At 41.1% G+C, this 19,183-nt stretch overlaps 3 protein-coding genes across 3 annotated transcripts in view; 1 reads left to right on the top strand and 2 right to left on the bottom strand.

Moving 5' to 3' along the window:
- Window positions 1-3,601: 3,601 nt before the first annotated feature.
- Window positions 3,602-5,744, bottom strand: LOC138603969 (decorin). The gene is made up of 5 exons (XM_069675751.1): window positions 5,439-5,744; window positions 5,171-5,316; window positions 4,563-4,731; window positions 4,313-4,475; window positions 3,602-4,133 (listed from the first exon to the last, which is right to left on the bottom strand). The coding sequence occupies exons 1-5, from the start codon at window positions 5,742-5,744 to the stop codon at window positions 3,841-3,843; spliced, it is 1,077 nt and encodes a 358-aa protein (XP_069531852.1). The 3' UTR covers window positions 3,602-3,840.
- Window positions 5,745-8,874: 3,130 nt separating this feature from the next.
- Window positions 8,875-11,421, top strand: pex12 (peroxisomal biogenesis factor 12). The gene is made up of 4 exons (XM_069676248.1): window positions 8,875-9,095; window positions 9,437-9,564; window positions 9,940-10,472; window positions 10,742-11,421. The coding sequence occupies exons 2-4, from the start codon at window positions 9,442-9,444 to the stop codon at window positions 11,160-11,162; spliced, it is 1,077 nt and encodes a 358-aa protein (XP_069532349.1). The 5' UTR covers window positions 8,875-9,095; window positions 9,437-9,441; the 3' UTR covers window positions 11,163-11,421.
- A 6,256-nt stretch (window positions 11,422-17,677) lies between these two features.
- The window catches only part of hdac5 (histone deacetylase 5), a 52,938-nt gene continuing 51,432 nt past the window's right edge, over window positions 17,678-19,183 (bottom strand). Inside the window, exon 29 of the mRNA XM_069675862.1 lies at window positions 17,678-18,985. Coding sequence (XP_069531963.1) covers window positions 18,946-18,985 — 40 coding nt within the window. The 3' untranslated portion in view covers window positions 17,678-18,945. The remainder of the gene's footprint in view (window positions 18,986-19,183) is intronic.

Raw genomic sequence — 19,183 nt, 5'->3', positions numbered from 1 at the left:
AACATCCAGGAACTAACAGGGATGTGTTTAAAGCAAACAGCAATCTGTGTCCCAACTGTTGTCCCTCCTACCTGTTGTTGTATCAGATACTTAAGCTTTCAGTGACACAGTAATACACTCCCTGGCTGTACAACGGTGGGAGGTCGAGACTGTTAGCTTTGAAAAAAGGAGAAATTACTACTGGTAGTCAAAATGAGTCTAATTCAAATGTGTCATGTTCTAAGCAGATACACCAACATTAAAAAAGTCTGTTCAGTCCTGTTTAGAGTTGTAAACCTTGCACTTGAGGAAGAGATGCTAAGGTTAGCTAGGTGCAGAGGCTTGAGGTGGAAACAGACTGTTAGCATCTACCAAAAAAGGAGAGTAGTTTCAAAGTTGTCCAATTCACATATGTAGCATGTTCTTAGCTGGTACGCATACATTAAAAAGTCACATTAGTTCTTTTTAGAGTTAGGAATATGTTAACCATGCAGCTGAGGAATGGCCTTCTGGGAGATGCTAACATTAGCTTGGCATATTGGCTTGAGGTGGTTGAGGTGGTTGGTGACTGTTAGCATCTACCAAAAAGTGCAAGTTATTTCTGGTAGTTCAAAAGGAGTCTAAATCAAATGTGGCATGTTCTTAGCTGATTCACCAACATTAAAAAAGGTCTGTTCAGTTCAGGTTAGAGTTGTAAACCTTGCAGCTGAGGAAGGGTATTGTGGAAGATGTTAATATTAGCTAGAGACTGTAAGCATCTACCAAAAAAAAAGAGAAAACAACTCCTGGTAGTTCAAAAGATGTCCAAGTAACATTTGACACATTCTTAGCTTTATGCCTACATTAAAACGTCAGTTAATTTATGTCTAGAATTGGAGGTGTGTTAACAATGCAACTGCGAAAGGGACTTCTGGAAGATGCTAACGTTAGCTTGGTGTAGGGGCTTGAGGTGGTTGGAGACTGTTAGCATCTACCAAAATGGAGAAATAACTTCTGGTAGTTTCAACAGTGTCTATGTGGCGTGTTCGTAGCTGTTAAAAACATTCAATTCTGTTCTTTACCATGCAGCTGTACAGTTACCGAGGCTAACGTTGAGCTAGCTAGGTTGACTGACTAATTTTTTGTTTTGTTTTCTCAGATGGTATTTTGAAATTCAAACAGAAGTTAAATAAAAAAACATTAAATAAAATGCGATATTGAAGTCACACATGAAGGACGATTGAATTGCAATCTTCTGTAAGGCCGGTCTGAACTCGTCTCTAACTCTTTAATATCTTTAATATCCCCCAACGCACACACAAATTTAGTAATTGTGTTCCAGTCCAGCAGTAATCATCTTGACATCTGGCCTGTGACCTCAATAGGACAGTTTCTCTCTCTTCCCCTCCACCCATCAGTCCAGCAGTAATCCCAAACATATGGTCCTACCGTCTCTTCTGCTTACTGCCTGTTGGACTGTGAAGTGTTGGCTGAATAGAGAGAGACTTGTTTTAACAATTGAACTCTCATTGATCAAACCAAATGTTAAGGGACTTTACAAAAATGATTACATGAGGCGTATTGTAAAATCTTTTCTCATGGGTAGGACCTTGTATTTTTATATTTTTGTACCAGAGGAAACTGTGTACTACGGCAGAGATCCACTGTATTTGGCCGATCAGCTTTCTCCTTTAGAGTTGCAAATATTAGGAACACAATATGCTCAACCTTCTCTAGTTTCATGGCTAAAATATGACCATGTGACTGTCATGTAATCGTTTAAGTGCAAACTGCTTTTAGTCTTGTATGATGTAATGTTTCTCAGTACCTCTGTCTGCACTAAAGCATCTGATGCCTAATTCTTCTGGGGATTTCCTGGGACTGCTGATGAAATGTAGCGATCTAGCTGAGTGCAGAAGAGATGATCTACTAGATCTACAGATACTAGAAAGAGGTGAAGACAAATCTATAATAAAACCTTAATAAGCTTATTTATTATTTAGAAATAAATAATAAATAAAGATCTGTCCCTCTCAACCGCAATAATTGTGATATTTCCCTAAAGGTATCACACATTAATTGTACAACATGCTCAGGAAAGTCAGCTGCACGATGTCAAATTAAATCTCTCATTGTATATTGTGGAAACAGCTCATAACTGTTATAACTAACTGTTACCTTACGAACCATTACAGGTGCATGTATTTAGCTGACTAGTTAGGTGTATGTGCATGGTTAAATTTTGTTGTATTAAAAGTGAATCAATGAGACTGTATGAACACAAGGCCGAGCTCTTCACACTACATCCCTGCTCTTCCTTAAAGGTGTGTGATCAAACAGCAAGTTGCATTCAAGGACATAACAACAACGTGCTAACTACAGTACAGTCATGCAGCCCCAGAGTTCAACTGAGTCGAACTGAAGTGAATGACTGATGAGTAAATTATTCAAGTACCTGTTCAGTAATTATGCTTATTGGAGCAGTTTATTGCACTGTTGATATCACTGAGGATGACAAGCATAAATGTCATAACATGCAAAAAGTTCTTGAGGTCTCGCCCATCGTTTGTACCGACTAAGAAAAGTGCTCACACAGTTAGTCTGCTACAAGAACTCTTAAAAGAAATGTCATTTTATTGCCTACCTTTCTCTAAAGTTATTGATTTATAATGTATATATTTTGATTGATTTATCTTATTATATTCCTATGCATTATGTCCGGCTAAAATGTTGAATGTATTACACCACTGAGAGAATATGATGCCTTAATGCTTATGTTCTCGTCAATGTTAAAGAATGTAAATGTTGACCTATTCAATAAATTTTTTGTTTTTTTTAAAACAACAGATATTTTTAAAACAAAAGCTTTTCAGATGTAAAAAATTTTAAAGTCGAGCTGAAACGGCATTTCGAGAGTATCTAGCTTCCATATCGTGACGTATTTCCGAGTGAAACAGGACGTGCAGGCGGGACATATCATTAGAGGGATTTGATTTGATCGTTGAGAAGTGGGCGTAGACAGACGTTCTCCACAGCGCAGTAGCTAGCTAACTGACCGAGCGTTCTTGGTGCTCTGCGGCTAAATGTTGCAGATTGATTGGTTGAAACTGTTTGGTGCTAACTTACGTAAGCACGCGAGAAATTTAGTTTTACCGGAAGAAAAAATGATTTTGATATAAGAATACGAATAAATGGATTTTCTGAATTTTTTTTTGCCTATATTGTCAAATAGATGCACAATATTACCGGAGATGTGATCTAAAGGATTAAAATGACATTTTTCATTTCACCTCGACTTTAAGTTGATATAAAATTCTTTTCAATATTTGCTTCCTGGTTTCTTCATTCCGACTCATCATTTTCTTTCTTCATTACAGGTAGTCAACTTGAAGAAGCCTTTTCTTGCTTTCTGTGTTGTTTGGAATTGAATCACATTGTATTAGCTGAAGATGACTTGATGGCTTTATTCAGCTGTTATTATTCTGCATGCACATTAAAAGACCCTTCAATATACACATAAACCAAAAGTGGACACAAAATAATGCATGGACTGCAATCTCTTTCTCTAAAATATTTTAAATATTTCTATATTTTTTTCTTTAAAGACATATTGTTTCATGTATTTTCTTCAAACACATGACAAAAATTAAATGTTTACACACTTTAAAGGTTCAGAAAACAGACCTGAAACTGCACCTGTAGTGTCCTTCAAGTCCTCTAGGCAAAGATTTGCTCTATTGTCTTTTTGAATATAAAATAAAGACCAACCGCATTCAAGGATCAGTCCTTTTGTGGCGGCCATCTTGAATGCTGAGTGCCTCCTTTTCAGTAGAGGAGTTTGAGTTCAGTCTCTACATCGTCAGGACTCGTCTGTCTCAGGTTCTACGTTTGTGCCTGTGACTCAGTGTCCCAGTTCTTCCCTGGGTTCCTCTTCCTGTTCCTCTCCGCCATCACCAACGCCGCCACCACAGTGACCAGCACGGTGACGGTGATGACGAGTACGGTGGCTGTCTCGGCCACGCAGAGCTGGCTGTCCACCCAGGCCAGAGAAGCCCCGGCCAGCTGCGGAGGGTCCTGGCACGTCACGTTGCGGTAGTCGTCTATGTGGAGGTGGCGCACGTGCAAGATCTTACTGAAGACACGGTGCAGCTCGCAGTCACAGCTCCACGGGTTACCTGGGAGAGCAACAAGAAAGGTAAATGTACAGTTAATTAAAAAACTTAATAGAGTAAGAAGTGTACAGACTGGCAGAGAACAGAAAGACTTCAACCAGATTTTACTCAACAGTTAACCATTACGTTTCACTTGACAAAGAAGGATGAACGTGGGAAGCAGAAGAAGTGATGGTGTAAACCTGATAACTGGATGTGTGTAGCTGTCGTATGTAGGCTGATGAAGGTCTTAAACTTGAGGTGTTGCAGGTTGTTTCCCTCCAGGACGAGGACCGCCAGGCTGTAGAGAGGAGCCAGAGCGTCGCTGTCTATCTGAGAGATGTTGTTGTTACCCAGCTGGAGCATCTAGAGGGAGAGAAGATAGACAGGTAATCAGACAGACAGGTCAACAACAGGCACCTTTGTAGACACACAGAGTCATTGAACAGTCACCTCTAGTCCGGGCAGCATATCCAGGCTCCCGTGTTGCACCACAGTCAGTCTGTTGTTGTGCAGGTAGAGCTGTCGGAGCCTGGAGAGGCCCCTGAACACACCAGGGCCGACCGAGGTCAGCTGGTTATGACTGAGGTCCAGCTTCTCCATGTTGTCCAGATACTCCAAGCTGAGAGGAGGGGGGGGGGCAATATTAAATAAAAATGAATGAATGAATTAAGCAGATCAGATTAAACTTAGTGAAAAATATTCACCATATTAACATGGCAGCCATTCTCTGCTTCTTGATTGATCAGCGACTTAACAAACTATAGCTGTAGCATTTAGCTAATTCCTAACTATCAGAAGTGTTACATTCCTCACTTACAGTCATTTTAGCTAGGGCCCAATGTCCCAGATATTTTCATTACCTATAGTGTTTTCAGTTGCTGGTAAATCAGGAAGCTGTTAAATGCTAACAAAAATGGTCAGCTAAAATTTGCAACCTGGAACAAGGCAGTACAACATTATCACAACATTTGAGCTTCCCACCCTGAGCGCAACATCAGGGGAAAATGGCCGCCATGTGAATAGGTTAAACTGGACTTTGAGGGCTAAAGGACAGGTACCTGTATCCAGATATATGATCTAAGCTGTTATGCTCCAGTCGCAGGTCTCTGATAGCAGACAGACTGGTGGAGAAGTCGACTGGTAGAGATGTTAGCTGGTTCCAACTGAGATCCAGTTTCTCCAGGAAGGACAGAGAGAAGAATGCCTGTGGAGACAGAAAGACATTTTATTATTTTTCTTCTTAAAAGGGGCACAAACAAACTCTTTCCTTTTCCTCGCCCCGGCTAACTGTTGACCAGTTTGACCCCGATTGATCCTCTCTCCTACCTGTGGTTGTATTTCTTTAATCTGGCTGTTGGTCAGCACCAGCACCCGCAGGGACCACAGCCCGGTGAACGCTCGGGTGCCAATCTCACTCAGGTTATTCCCCCCCAGCTCCAGCAGCCACGTTCCATGTGGGAGGCCCCTGGGAACGTGTTCAAACCCACGGTTGTGGCAGTCCACCAGGTCAGCATGCTCGTAACAAAGGCAGTTGTGTGGACACAAACGCGAGCCCTCAACGCCGGGAAAAAGGGATGAAGGGGGATAAAAGGAAAGCAGGGAAAAGAGAAATGGCAGAAGGAGGGGACACATATTTCCCTGGATGGTAAGAGGAGTTCAGAGGAGTGTTTGAAGTGTGGAAAGATGACTGAAGCTTTGTAGTTTAATTCTGCCGTTCTCTTTGGCAAGCCTCGAAGCATCTGGAAATAGAAAGGACAGTAAAGAACAGAGTTATAGTTATATTTAGTTCTATATAAATCAGTTTGCATAAGCATATGGCATCATAACAAGCTGACAAAAAGTAACTAAGTGTTTCTGGCAACTAGACTTTTGAGCATCAAATTTTTAGCTCTATTTTGGTCTCTAGTAACTCCTGAAGGACATGTTTAGCTCTTTAGCTGCTAAATGCTACGCTACATCCACCAGGAAGTTTCCAGCTTTGATTGTATACTGTGGTTTAGCCTAGAGAGGGTGTATCAGAGGCTGGAACATTAAGTCCCAGCCTCTGATACACCCCCCATATTAGCTACTCTTTCAAGTGGCTAATATGTGGTACTCTTGGCCCCGTCTGCAGCAATTCTTAGCTTCCATGTAGGAACTCTGGCCTTTAAGGTACCTTGTGGAAGTTTTGACTACAAGTAGTGCTATGCTAGGCTGCATGATGGTGCAGTGGTTAGAGCTGTTGCCTCACAGCTAGCTTGGGCCTTTCTGTGTGGAGTCTGCATGTTCTCCCCGTGCATGCCTGGGTTCCCTCCGAGTACTCCGGCTTCCTCCCACAGTCCAAAAACATTGTTAGGTTCATTGGTGACTCTAAATTGCCCTTATGTGTGATTGTAAGCGTGAAGACTGACTGGCAATCAGTCCAGGTGTAACCCCCCCCCTCGACCCTGAACAGGATAAGCGGTGTAGATAATGGATGGATGGATGGTGCTGTGCTGTAGTTCAATGGAGAAGTACTTTCAACCTCAAACATAAAAACAATGCCTTTTAATAAGAATATAAACATTTCCTGGTTTGATTTAATATTAAATTAATAAAATCTGACACAGCTTTAAAATACTTTTAGATAAGACTGTTTTATCTAACTACATTTTACCTACAGTGACTACATTTCATGAACTTTCTCTCAACCCATAAGTGTTTGAGAAATATACTTTCAACTGTAGTGATCAGACAAATTTCTGCAAAGAAAATATGAAATTTGAAAGAAGAAGAGATCGGAATGAAACACAACAGGAAGGGAACACAGAAACCAGCACACGAGGAAAAGACCAAATCCAACTAAAATTGAATTTCTTGAAATCTTAATGGAATTCCATTTTTCCAAGAGAACTAGTTTCTTAGCGTGCACAGAGCATGAAGCCTAATCAGTATTTATGCACCAAAACTTCCTAACTTATCCCCCCTTTCTTCCTCCAAGCTGTTTCTTTCACCTAGATTGGCCCGAGAAGAGAACACAATCACTAGCCGGCATCCAAAAACAGTTGCTAAATGTTCACGGTTATATAACTGACATACTTAAAGTCTCTCTGATAGTTGCTCAGCTTGTTTTCAACACAGGCCTCGTCTGATTTATCCTCCCTGTCCCATGCGAATGTAATTACATAATCACAGTCACTCAGAGCAGCTCGGCAGGAAGGAGGAGTCACTCAGTCTGTGCAATATAAACAAACATGGTGCAAAAGCCAAACTGGTATTTAACAGTAATTTATTATTTAGCTGTTTGTTATTTCATCAAATGTGTTAACTATTAGGACTAATTAATACAATTTATAATGTTAATCACTGTGAAAAAACAGCATACGGTGATTTCATTTGTGGTATTATTGTTGTTCTTATTGTTGTATTTATCTTACTGTGTATTCCTGAATGTTTACCCTTTAATATAATTAATATATTATATATTCCCTTATTTTATCCATGTTTTTCTGTCTTTATCGTAACTTCAAAAGCCTCTGAAGATTGTATTTGTCTGCTCTATTGTTGTCTCAGTACAACTGGTTTTAAATAAAGGAATAAAAAATTTAAAAAAGATGATAATGATTTTCACACTCACAAAAGTGGAGGAAACAAAAACAGTCACATTTTAAAGACAACAATTAAAATTCTACCCCCCAAAATATATGTAAAATGTGAAACTCACCTCCTCTGATATTGAAGAATCGAGGCGTCTTCACACCGGATCATCATTTATTCGTCCTCTGTCTGCACTGATGATGATGCTGGCCGGACACAGGCGAAGGGGATGCTGCTGCACACGGACGGACACAAACACAGAGGGATGATGCTGATGGAGACTCTCAGTGCAGTCAGCTGTGTCACTAATCCCCTAATCCTCTGCAATCACCAAATGTTTCCTCTCATCCACTGAACTCGTCCATCCAGCTCGTCTGATGATGTAGTTCGGTCTCCGTCTCTGCCCCCCCCTCATTCTGTGTTAATACCACCAGGGAGCCCTGGCCTCCCTCCAGCCGTCTGTTTCACCCACTTTAATATTATATAAAGGCTGTTAACATATTTTGAAGGGTTTGCGTGTGTGTTTCAGAGGGCGAGAGAGAGCAGACACAGAGTCAGAGGGGAGATAGACCAACAAGCATGAGTATGGCCATTCAAAAACATATCAGGATTTAATGTTTGAGCTCAAACGTGCATTTTAATACATAACTCCGAAGACTGTTCAAATGTAATTCATTTAATCTCTAAAATTAGGTATCAACAAGAGCACTCCCTGTGTTTCTAATCATTGTCTTAGTTCTAAAGAGGGGCCTCTGTGTCAAAATCCTTGCTTTAGTCTTTAAATATTTTAGTTTACAATGTGTTTACGTTTTGCATTTCAGTTCAACTTTATATATTTTATAAAAAACACTGTAGGCATGAGCTTGCCTCTTACATCATCAGATGCCACTGTTAATGACATGCATTTAAATTTTATCATTAAAACTCAATTAATTGACTAGTTTATTGATAATTTGTTATTAATCTGGTGTAATTTTCTGCTTCAAATTAGTAAAAAATAATCCGTCCTGTGTTCTGCATTTTCACTGTTTCTTTAAATGTTCAAATAAAAGCAGTTGTAAGCCTCCAAAAGCTCACATTAAATCACGCTAGCTTAAAAAGTTTGATTACTAATTTTACCCGGCTAGGAGCCCGATGGAACTGCCGGAATTACGTACATCTGCGTGATGACGTTTTTGAAATCCGTGCAATCGTCTGAGTGCGGAAGTGGTGGTTGTTTTGGTTTTGTATGGTGTGCATGGCGAATGGCTAGAAATAGAAGATAAATGGCAAATGTCCAGTCTATTTACCTTTGCAGAAATGTTCGGCGTAATATGAGGAGGGTTTCATTGCGCGTGCGATGTTGATGGAGCCGGAGGAGACGTCAGGAAACATCAGCGACGCAGTCCTGCTAACTGACAGCTAACGGCTAACAGCTAGGAGAGGAAGGTACAGTATGTTATTGGAAGTTTAACCACATGGCGGCATAAATAGGCCATTACAACGCCTGGTCACCTTATTTATACACTTTATTTTAATGTATTAGTATTTCCCATAACTTTTTGTTTAAACGAGGTTATTATGTTAAAGCTTAAATGGGTTAAAACGTTACGTGAAGTTACCTGACAGGAAGTTTTGGTGAACTGTAACCCCTTATGCAAAGATTATTGGAACCTATACTCTTTCATAAATTATGGCAGGATCATGAGGATCAAGGCAATGTTTTAAATAGCACATTCATTCATTATTTATTTGTTGTAGTAGTAAGTGTTTGTGTCCTGGTTGTACAGCAGCCATGGCTGAGGCCGGAGCTCACCTGACGTCCACCGCTGTGAACGAGCAGCCTTCCATCTTTGAGGTCCTGGCTCAGGAGTCTCTGATGGAGGCGGTTAAACCGGCACTGAGACATGCTGTCAAGGTGAGGGTCACTCAGTCATGATCATACCTAAATGCTAGAAATCAGCATTTTATGGGTTATAAATGGAACAACAAGCCAGCCATTGGTTTTAATCTGAACCTTGCAAGGCCAAAGTTCACATAAAGTTGACTGGTTGAGATTGAGTAAGTCATGAAGGATAAAGAACAATAATGTCCCCTAATAAATGTCACTGAGCAACTCCTGCTTCACACATCCATTAGCTACTAGAAGAGGACAAAGATAAAATATATCTGCATGAAGGGATGATTAATCAGTCTAAGTCCTGCTGTCGAACATTTGCATGAAGGGAATGAGTAGTGTGTGTTTGAGCTTCCTCACATTGCTGGCTTTCTGTGACCTTTGTAACCTTCTCAGGTTCTCGCCGAGTCCAACCCCTCCCGCTTCGGCTTCCTGTGGCGGCGCTTCGATGAGCTCTACCTGCTGCTGGACCTCCTCCTGCAGAACCACTTCCTGTCCCACTGCAGCGCCTCCTTCTCTGAGAACTTCTACGGCCTGAAGAGAGTCTCTGGACGGGGGTTCCCTGTTTGCCTGGGGCTGAGCAGGAAGTCACACTGGCGCTCTCTTCTCCTTCTGTGCCTCGTGCCATACCTGCGGGCCAAGCTGGAGGTGACGCTGGCGCAGCAGAGGGACGAGGAGGACTTCTCCATCCGGTTGGCACAGAGCAGGAGCCGGAGGCTGTACCGTGCGGCCGTGGCAGCGTATCCCTACGTCAGCTCAGCCTGGCAGGCGTGGGTCTTCTGCCAGCAGTTGCTTTTTGTGTTTGGTGTCGCCAAGACCCATAATCCTCTGCTGTGGCTCGCCAGGGTCAGACTAGCACGGCTTAATGCTCAAGATATCAGAGACTTGGAGCTGAAGCCAAGCAAAACTGGCAACCCAGCTGATGGGAGGTACGTCTGTCTGTGTCTGTCTGTGTTATCAGTGTAAGATTAGTGGTTTATCCAGTCAGCAGTAAGAGTTGTCGGTTAAGTGATTATTTATCCATTTTCCATGTTGAAAGTTGATACTGATAACGATAATGGCCGGTGTTAGCTTGTTGCATGCTTTGGTCGTAGTTTAATTAGGTCGTCAAATAGAAGAGTCACGATTTGTATTCTGAAAGTGAAGCCTTTAAGATATAAAAACCACCACCCACAATGCATTGTTCTTCTGTTTGCAGCCTGGTGCAGAGGGCGTGGTGGGTGATGTCACAGGCAGCGAGGGGTGCAGCCTTGTCCCTCTCCACCTCCCTCTCCATGGGCGTGTTTTTCCTGCAGTTCCTGGAGTGGTGGTACTCCTCAGAAAACCAGAGCACTGTGAAAACCCTCACCTCCCTGCCTGCTCCTCCGCCCCCCCTCCACCTGCGGCAAAACCAGAGCGGCCAGGACCCTCCACCCGTCTCAGCCAATCACAGTGGAGGAACGGAGAACTGTCCGCTGTGCTGGAGGCTGCGCACAAACGCCACGGTGCTGTCCACGTCTGGTTTTGTCTTTTGTTACCGATGCATCTACACGTACGTGAAGGCGAACCGCCGCTGCCCGGTCACCGGATACCCCACCGAACTGCAACACCTGATCAAGATCTACTCGCCGGAGAGCTAGACCGCGTCGCTCTGATCAGGTCGAGCATGTGTGGAGGTTCAGATCGAAAACTAACTTTAACAAACTTTAACTAAACTGTGGCCTTGTTTTGAAAAGTGAAACTCCCGATATTCAGGAGCTGCAGAATAATAACGTCTGCAAATAAATGTCTAATTTTTGTGATTACCCGATTGTGATGTTTAAGAAGTGATGCTGGAATTCTCTTCAAGGACACATCATGTGAATGCCTACAAATGAATGATCAAATAAAACTATTAATTTTTTTAAACTGCAGTGATGTCTTTGTTCTGTCTTCATGAAGTGTAATCTCTTATTGGCAATAAACAGGCTAAAATGTAAGCCGGTAAGTTAGCCAGTGACACGTTGAGAAACAGGTGTTTGAGTTTGTTCCCTCTGTGACAAACAGCAACCTGATACAGATAATTCCTTCTCGGCTAATTCCTGTATTGTAAAGATATAGTTTAACTCCAGCATGATGATGATAGGGAAGTCATCATTTTGGGAAACAGCACTATTTAAAAGCGTTGCAGATTTTCTTTTCTTCTTTCTTCTTTTTCTTTGTCTCTTACGGGTGTTTGAAGGCGACAAATTGGGCATCCTATATGACAGTAGACGAGAAGAATAATAAAGCTCTCATGTCTTTAAATGGGACATATTTTAGCTCTGCTAACAATTTTCCATTATTCTAATGTGTTTTTGAATCACGTTTATAAAGTTTGTTTTAAAAATTGTATACAAATTTAATTGAATGCTGAAACGAACGAGCCGTTTTGCCATTCAAAGGTTAGACCTTAGCCACGATTGGCTGACAGGATTTGTGTGCGATCCCACGTGGGGGAGCAGCCGCACTGCATCACTCCAACGTTGTAGAAAACATGGCTGCTCTAGGATCGGTTATTCGGCCATATATGTACGAGCCAGAATCACCAGGAGGTATCGGAATGGTAAGTTGAAATCTTGACTTTAACGAGGTTAATGACAGTGAATGACGATTGGTCGATTCCAGCAAAGCAAGGTTCTACGTAGAAACCTGCAGCTGTTCTGAATGGCCCGTTTCAGAGGCTACTTTTAAAAAAATATCATTCTGTAAAAACGTGAGAATATCCATTCAAAAGTCATGACCCCTTTAAGGTAAATATGAGGTAGCTTAGCTTAGCACAAAGACAGATATGAATGTAGTTTTACAGGTGCTGGAAGGCAGATTCAGTTAGCTTTGGACAGGTTGTTTAAATACTGGGAGATGCACCAGGAAGTCGGTGAATTGCTTTATTGAGTTTCCAGACAAGTTTAACAACAGGCCCACTTAAAAAAAAACAAACAAACAGATAATCAGGATCAACATCACAACATTACAGTGAGAGTAATAAAAAAGGGCTTCATTAAAATGTCCACAAACCCCTGAAATTAAACAGAGTGAAGAATCACAAGAGTCACCTTCCCTTTTTAAGCTCCTGCAACACAATTCATCAACAGGAAATCAGGACGAGAAGAAAAAAACAAAAAAACGGGCTGAAACTTCAAAAAAGGGACAAGTATCACCATCAATAATAGTCACAGTAATAGATTGCTCGAATAGCGTGTATTGCACGTGTACACATATATGCACTTTATATACATGTGAGTCAGCAAGAACTAGACACATGTTGTATTGTCGCAACAGGAAAGAATCGGGTTAAAACGACAGCACGGACAGAGAATAGTCAGGAATGTGCTTGTGATCAGTTCCAATAAAACAGAGGAGTTTTCCAATTTTTCAGTCACGAGCTGGACGAGAGAAAGGTAACAGAGAGAACGTGTCCCGTCGAAAAACAGAAGGAGGTCAAAGAGGGAGAGAAGGTGACAGTCCAACTGATACTGAACCTCCTCTGTCCCACCAAAAAGTCCAAAAAATACCCCCCTCCCCCACACACACACACACCGCATCATAGCAGGACACTACATTTACACCACAGTATCAAACATAGCAAGAAATATACAGTATTAATTCATGTAGCAAAATAGTGTGTGTGTGTGTGTGTTTGTTTTTCTATCCTGGTGGGGACCATAACCCAATCATGAGGTGGGGACCAATATTTTTTACGGGGACCGGTGCTCATAGGTGTGTGTGCATGTTTGTTTTTCTATCCTTGTGGGGACCATAACCCAATCATGAGGTGGGGATCAATATTTCTTATAGGGACCAGTCCCCATAGGTGTGTGTGCGTGTTTGTTTTTCTATCCTGGTGGGGACCATAACTTAATCCCAAAGTGGGGGCCAATTTTCTCTATGGGGACTGATTCCTTGTGTTTGCGTGTGTTTCACTGTAGTGTGTGAGTGGGTGGTAGCAACAGTAAAGCTGTGTGGCCTTTTGATTTAGGAGGTCCAAACATCCTGATGACATAAACCATCAGAACCGTCAGCACTTTTAGTGTTCAGTTGTTAGCGTTTGAAACATACAGGATATAAAATTGGCTGGAGCACATGGTGTCATTTTTCTTATAGGATTTCTTTGTTGGACAGAGGATGTCTCACTTTACACTAAAAAGAAATAAATTAGCATTGTAGCTAATCGCTAATTTAAAACTGATTGAAAACAAATTCCTTTATTTTTCAACATGGGTCCTATTTTATATGTTTCGGTGCAAGGTGTAAATGACAAGTAGGTTCAAACCGTTTGGGATTTGCCTCAGTAGATTGCATGGCTAGGTTGTAATGGCTACAATGTAATCCTTTGGGGCAATTACAGGCAAGCTTGTCAGGTACTCTCAAAGTGCTAGTTTTTGCAACAGATTATTTTCTTTATACCAGAAAATAGTAAAACCATCAACTCTACATTTGAGAAGCTAGAAGCTGGACGTTTATAGCATTTCTGCTTTAAAAAATGACTCAAAGATTAGTGGATAATCAAAGTATATATGGCTGCAGACCGATTTTAAAAATAAATACATTTGGGAATCAGTATTATCAGAGGGCTTTAAAAGAACAGTGAAACCGTACAAACCACCAGAACTGAGCTGCATAAAAATACTCTCTTAAAGCTTCAGTGAGAAATCTGTGTTTACGTGTGCCAGACCAAACAGCAATCCTCAAACTTAAAGGATCAACGTGTGACAATTCAGGTCTTCTTCTAATAGTTTTGGTTAAATATGATTACGCTGAACTCACCAAGATAATTCTAGAAATCTGGTCGTCATAACATGGGCAACATCATTACGACAATAAAGGACAAAGCGTCTTTGGAATTAATTAAATGTGTTTGTTAACTTGTCTAAAGCGATTGCGTATTCATAGCTGGCCCCACCCAGACTTGAAGACAAAAAAATCCTACTTTCAATGCCGTACTGATAAAAAAAAATCCCTCCAACAAAATCAAAATATTAATATGTAATATGATAATATAATATTTCCATTGAGTACTGTTAATATGAAAATTAAAAGTTGGGTAAAAGTTGGAGATTAACAGATGGTGGTACCAATTCTTATTCTAATACATTTTCCTTAAATGTCCCATGGCTGGGATTAAGGGGAATGACCTGGCTAACATCTGCATTCAGTAGAGATAGGTATCCAAATTTTTAGATGCAAGACGGGTAATAGGTGGCTGGTTGGTTATCCAGCTTTGCTTGCTGGTGAAATGAAGAAAAGAAAATTTGAGGAAAAACTCATCTGCAGAACAACGCACCACAATTTGAAAGTCACTCAATGGGTCAAAGTGATTGTAACTCAGACATATTCATAATAACATTGCTCCTTTTAAAGGGTCATAAACATAAAAATGGTTGGAAACAGCCATTTAAAGCTAAATTAAACATGAAATGTCAGCTTTGATCTCTTAGTGTACAGGAAAACAGTAGTGTCTGACTGCTTGTGTGTCTTTGTCTGTCAAAATGTAAGTTATAAAATTTCCAAATTAAATCGGTGAGTACAGCGCTCTTATTCGCTCTCGGAATGATAGCCAAAACTTCAAAACAATTAAGGCCCACGTTGTTATAAAACAGAATACAGTTTAAAACAATATATTGGCCACTACATGCTGCCCCAGTGCAAGGAAAAACAATAAATTCTCCATTCATGTTGTTGTTGGTCTTTTTAAAAATGTTGGGGAAATATTAAGGCATGTTTCGGGGATATAAATTGCCAGAATGAATTCTCAGTTGCTCATCCCACTACAGCTGTTAGTTTTGTTCCTGCATGAACTCCAGTCGAGCTCAGACGTAAAAACCTCCCAACACAACCATGTTTGACGGCTAATTTTCATCTGACTTCTTCATCTCGAGTTACCGATGACTGGTTTAGTGGACAAATGGCCTTAGTGTTTACATTAGTACAAAAAGCTTACACTGAACCGCCTGGAAAAACAGCTCAATAAATCAATCAATCAATACTCTGTCCATTCCACTTAACAGACAATGCACACAAACAGCACTCAACCACATATGTAAAAGCTAGAGGGAGCTCCACGAATGATGTAAGCTGTGATGCTGTCTGCAGTGTTACCATGAAAAAGCTTAAGCCAGACATTTGTTTTCTCTTTCTCTCTCTATTTCAGTCACTGCTGTCCTGCCAGTGTTATATTGCTTTGAACAGATGAGACCCAGAGGTAGCAGCGTGAGCTACAACACTCTCCACACCACAGTGGGTCCTGGGAAATATACTAAAGTGAGGTGTAAGTTTGTGACCGGGAGAGTTAGCTTACTGACGCCACTCGAAAGTTTCCTCCATTTTCCTCTGACGTCGAGCTCAGGTTGGGTAATGCAAATGCTGTTATGATGTTATAATGCTGACAGGTTGCAAAACATATAGAAGATGATAATCTGACAAACCATTATCATTTCACTGCTTTTTGATTGATCAACAACATCTGGCCTTATTTCAAGTTAAAACAACATATGTCATCATGTATTTGCAACACTTCGGTAACAGCTAACGTTAGCATTAGCTACTTCCTAGTGAACATAACTGATGTCAAGTCCCTGCTTACATTACCGCTACAGGGTCAGCCCATTGCTATAGTAGACTACGGCAACAATTTAGCTTACATTAGCCAATTTAGGCCTTTACTAGCCTTAGCTTTCCATAAAAAATAGCTAATAGGAAACGCATACATTCCTGGCTAACAGCTCTGTTAGCCAGGAATTTAGGCCTTTACTAGCCTTAGCTTTCCAAAAAAATTGCTAATAGGAAAAGCCTAAAATCCTAGCTGACCGCTAGCAAGCAATTTAGGAGTATTGTATTGTATTGTGGAACACTATCTTACTGTAATTTAAGCTAGGTATTGGTATTTTAGCTAGATATTGGTTAAATGCTAGCATTAGCTGTTGTATAATGGTAGCTTTTCAAATATGCTATAAAACTTGAAATATGGCCCAATTTCCGTCTAGATTTTCACTATCTTTGTCTTTTAGCTGCCGATCAATCAAGAAGTGGTGGTAGGATAATGATTGGTCTGATTCCCTGATGTTTATATGACTTATAAACCTGGAACACAGCAGTACGACATTATAACAGCATTTGAGCTTCCCACCCAGAGTGTGACGCCGCAGGAAAATGGCCGCTGTGTGAATATGATCAGTTGAGGTGGACAACAGAATGATCCAGTTCTGAAGCTTCGTTTCCAACGAGCACCTTTGATGAGCTAGCTTACATCTCGATTCTCTAATGTCATTTCTGACACAGGGAAAAGCAACATTTCAGATAATGTTGAGCTGTGCTTTAAAAGAAAAATAAAGTACTAAAAAATAAAGCGATGAGGTGAAGTTCAGAAAAAAAAGGCGAATGAACACGACCTCACTATAGCCAGCGAGTCGGAGCCATAGTCGCCAACCGTGAAGGAGATGTGTGCCGATACTAAATAAAGTTTTGAAACTTGACATTAAATTTCAAAGTTCGAGTGTAACTTAATTTAAGAGTCAGATTATTCTTACAAAGTTGAATTATCTTATTAGTGTTAACCATCTTATTAGTGGCTAAAACATTTGCAGACCATCAGGTGAGTTTAGAAATTTATGAAGTTGCAAAAATGTGATCAAAGTGTCCAAGTAACAGCTGGTGATTCATACAGTAACACGGTGTAACAATGAGTATCATGAGCCATGGATGGGTGAGCTAACTCCCTCTTGGACAACAAAGTATCATCACTGGACCATCCTGTTACCAAGACATGACCTTTGACCTTAATATCCACTATTCTGCAGTTGCTGTTGTTTGCCTGTGGAGGGCAGCGCAGCCCTCCTGGTCCTGCCAGAGGAACCGGAGCTCGCTGTCAACCTCCAACAACCACAACCACAATGACAACAACATCCAGACATACCGAACATCTGTCAACAAACAGATGGCGGCCTGACGACGTCAGACCGTGTGCTTTCTTCCGCTCAAACAACCAAACCGTTAAAACATCAAATCTCCAAATAGGATATATTCATAAATCCAATCTGATTGGATAAAACACTGTTTACATATGTATATGTATATATATATTTATATAGAATAATTTTTGTCTTTTTTTATACAAAAAGAGAAAGTATTTAGTGTTTTTATACATATAAGTATGTACAGATATAGAAAAGTGACCACAATGAGTCTGCTGTGACGTTACAGTGGGCGACAGGACATGAGACAGTATTTACACCAAACAGGAAATATCACAATTTAAAATAAAAAAAGAGAACGACCTGGTGGTTGTTTCAAAAACGACCCGCAGTCCCCCTCAGAGGAGAGGGGGCGGGGCTCAGGTCACATGACTCAACCAAAATGAGTGAAAGAGAGAGAGGCGTGGTCTGAAGTGATGCGGTTACATCCTGTGAAAACAGGCCCCGTCCTGAGACACTCACCAGATCCCATAAAAGTCTGACTGAATATCATCGTTAATATTCAACGGAGATTCTTACTGGAGAGGTCGAGAGTGTAGTGATGGCTTCAGAGGCTTCTTCACCCTGTTCGGATTACCTGCTGTGGATATTGTAAGATTTAAAATAAATACAATTCTTAGCAGTTTTAATACATTTCTGAATATAGAATTATTTTAGCTCTCATGATTCTGTCGCTCGCTGTCTCTCTAAAGGTTCCTAAATCGTGAGATAAGAACAAATTAAGGCATCCAGATGAAGAAACGAAGAGTCAGAAATGAACTGAAACAACAGCAGTATGTGTGTGTGCATCAGTGTGTCTCTTCAGTCCTGATTGGCTGGTTGGTTTGCTGAGGTGCTGTGGCGGTGATGTTTTGTGGTTTCTGATTGGACGGTTTGTTTTTTTAAAAAAGGCACCTAGTTCCTCCTCGTCCTCGGTTCATTTTAAAACATTATTCCATCGTCCGCTCGGGCCGTCTCTCTGCAGACAGACAAGAAGACAAGTCGTCCGCTTGGTGTCTGATATTTTGACCCAAATTCAGCTTTTCCACAGTCAGCATCGTCCCGCTGTGGAAAGTCGGAATAAAGTAGAAAGAAGAGTGACCGGGATGTGGAAGGGAAAAATTCAGTGGTGCTGTGTACAGGTGGTAAAGTATACATGTCACAAGACGGCCCTCTCCTCCTCTGGCTTCCACGGAGGTGCTAACAAGTCGTCTGCTCCTCCTCGGGCTGAACAACCAATAGGAAAGAGATGTGTCCATGTTTTTCACAGGCCCCGCCTTCTCCTGCCTCCATGCTGTTCTCCTCAGCCAATCGGAGTCCTCTGCAACGGCAGAATTACAATCTGCGTGTGTACGCCGACACACACTCTGTGCAGGAAGAGGGAAAGGAAGAGGAAGAGGAGGAGCCACAAAGAGGTGAGTGTGGAGTTTTTGTGCCGTCCGTATTTATGCTCCTCCTACAACACGGGCTCTTCCTCCATTGGTTCCTCTGTTGACCTGCAGGGAGTTTAAAGTCAAACATCACATTAAAGAGCACCTTTAGGAATACAGACGTCACAATGTGATTATAAATAAGCTGCAGGTTTTTCTGAGACAAAAATGGTCTCATTTATTCCACCACTACATACAGCGGTAAAGCTATGTTGAAAGCTGGCTTCACTGAGATGGAGACAGGAAGTGACTTTTCTATTAAAA

Source organism: Semicossyphus pulcher, unplaced genomic scaffold (genome assembly GCF_022749685.1).
Source record: "Semicossyphus pulcher isolate SPU_LCO1_2020_fin unplaced genomic scaffold, fSemPul1.0.p SCAF_25, whole genome shotgun sequence".
In the NCBI taxonomy this organism is placed as follows: domain Eukaryota; kingdom Metazoa; phylum Chordata; class Actinopteri; order Labriformes; family Labridae; genus Semicossyphus; species Semicossyphus pulcher.
Note: the sequence above shows the minus strand (reverse complement) of the source record. Positions and strands in the feature narration are given on the sequence as shown.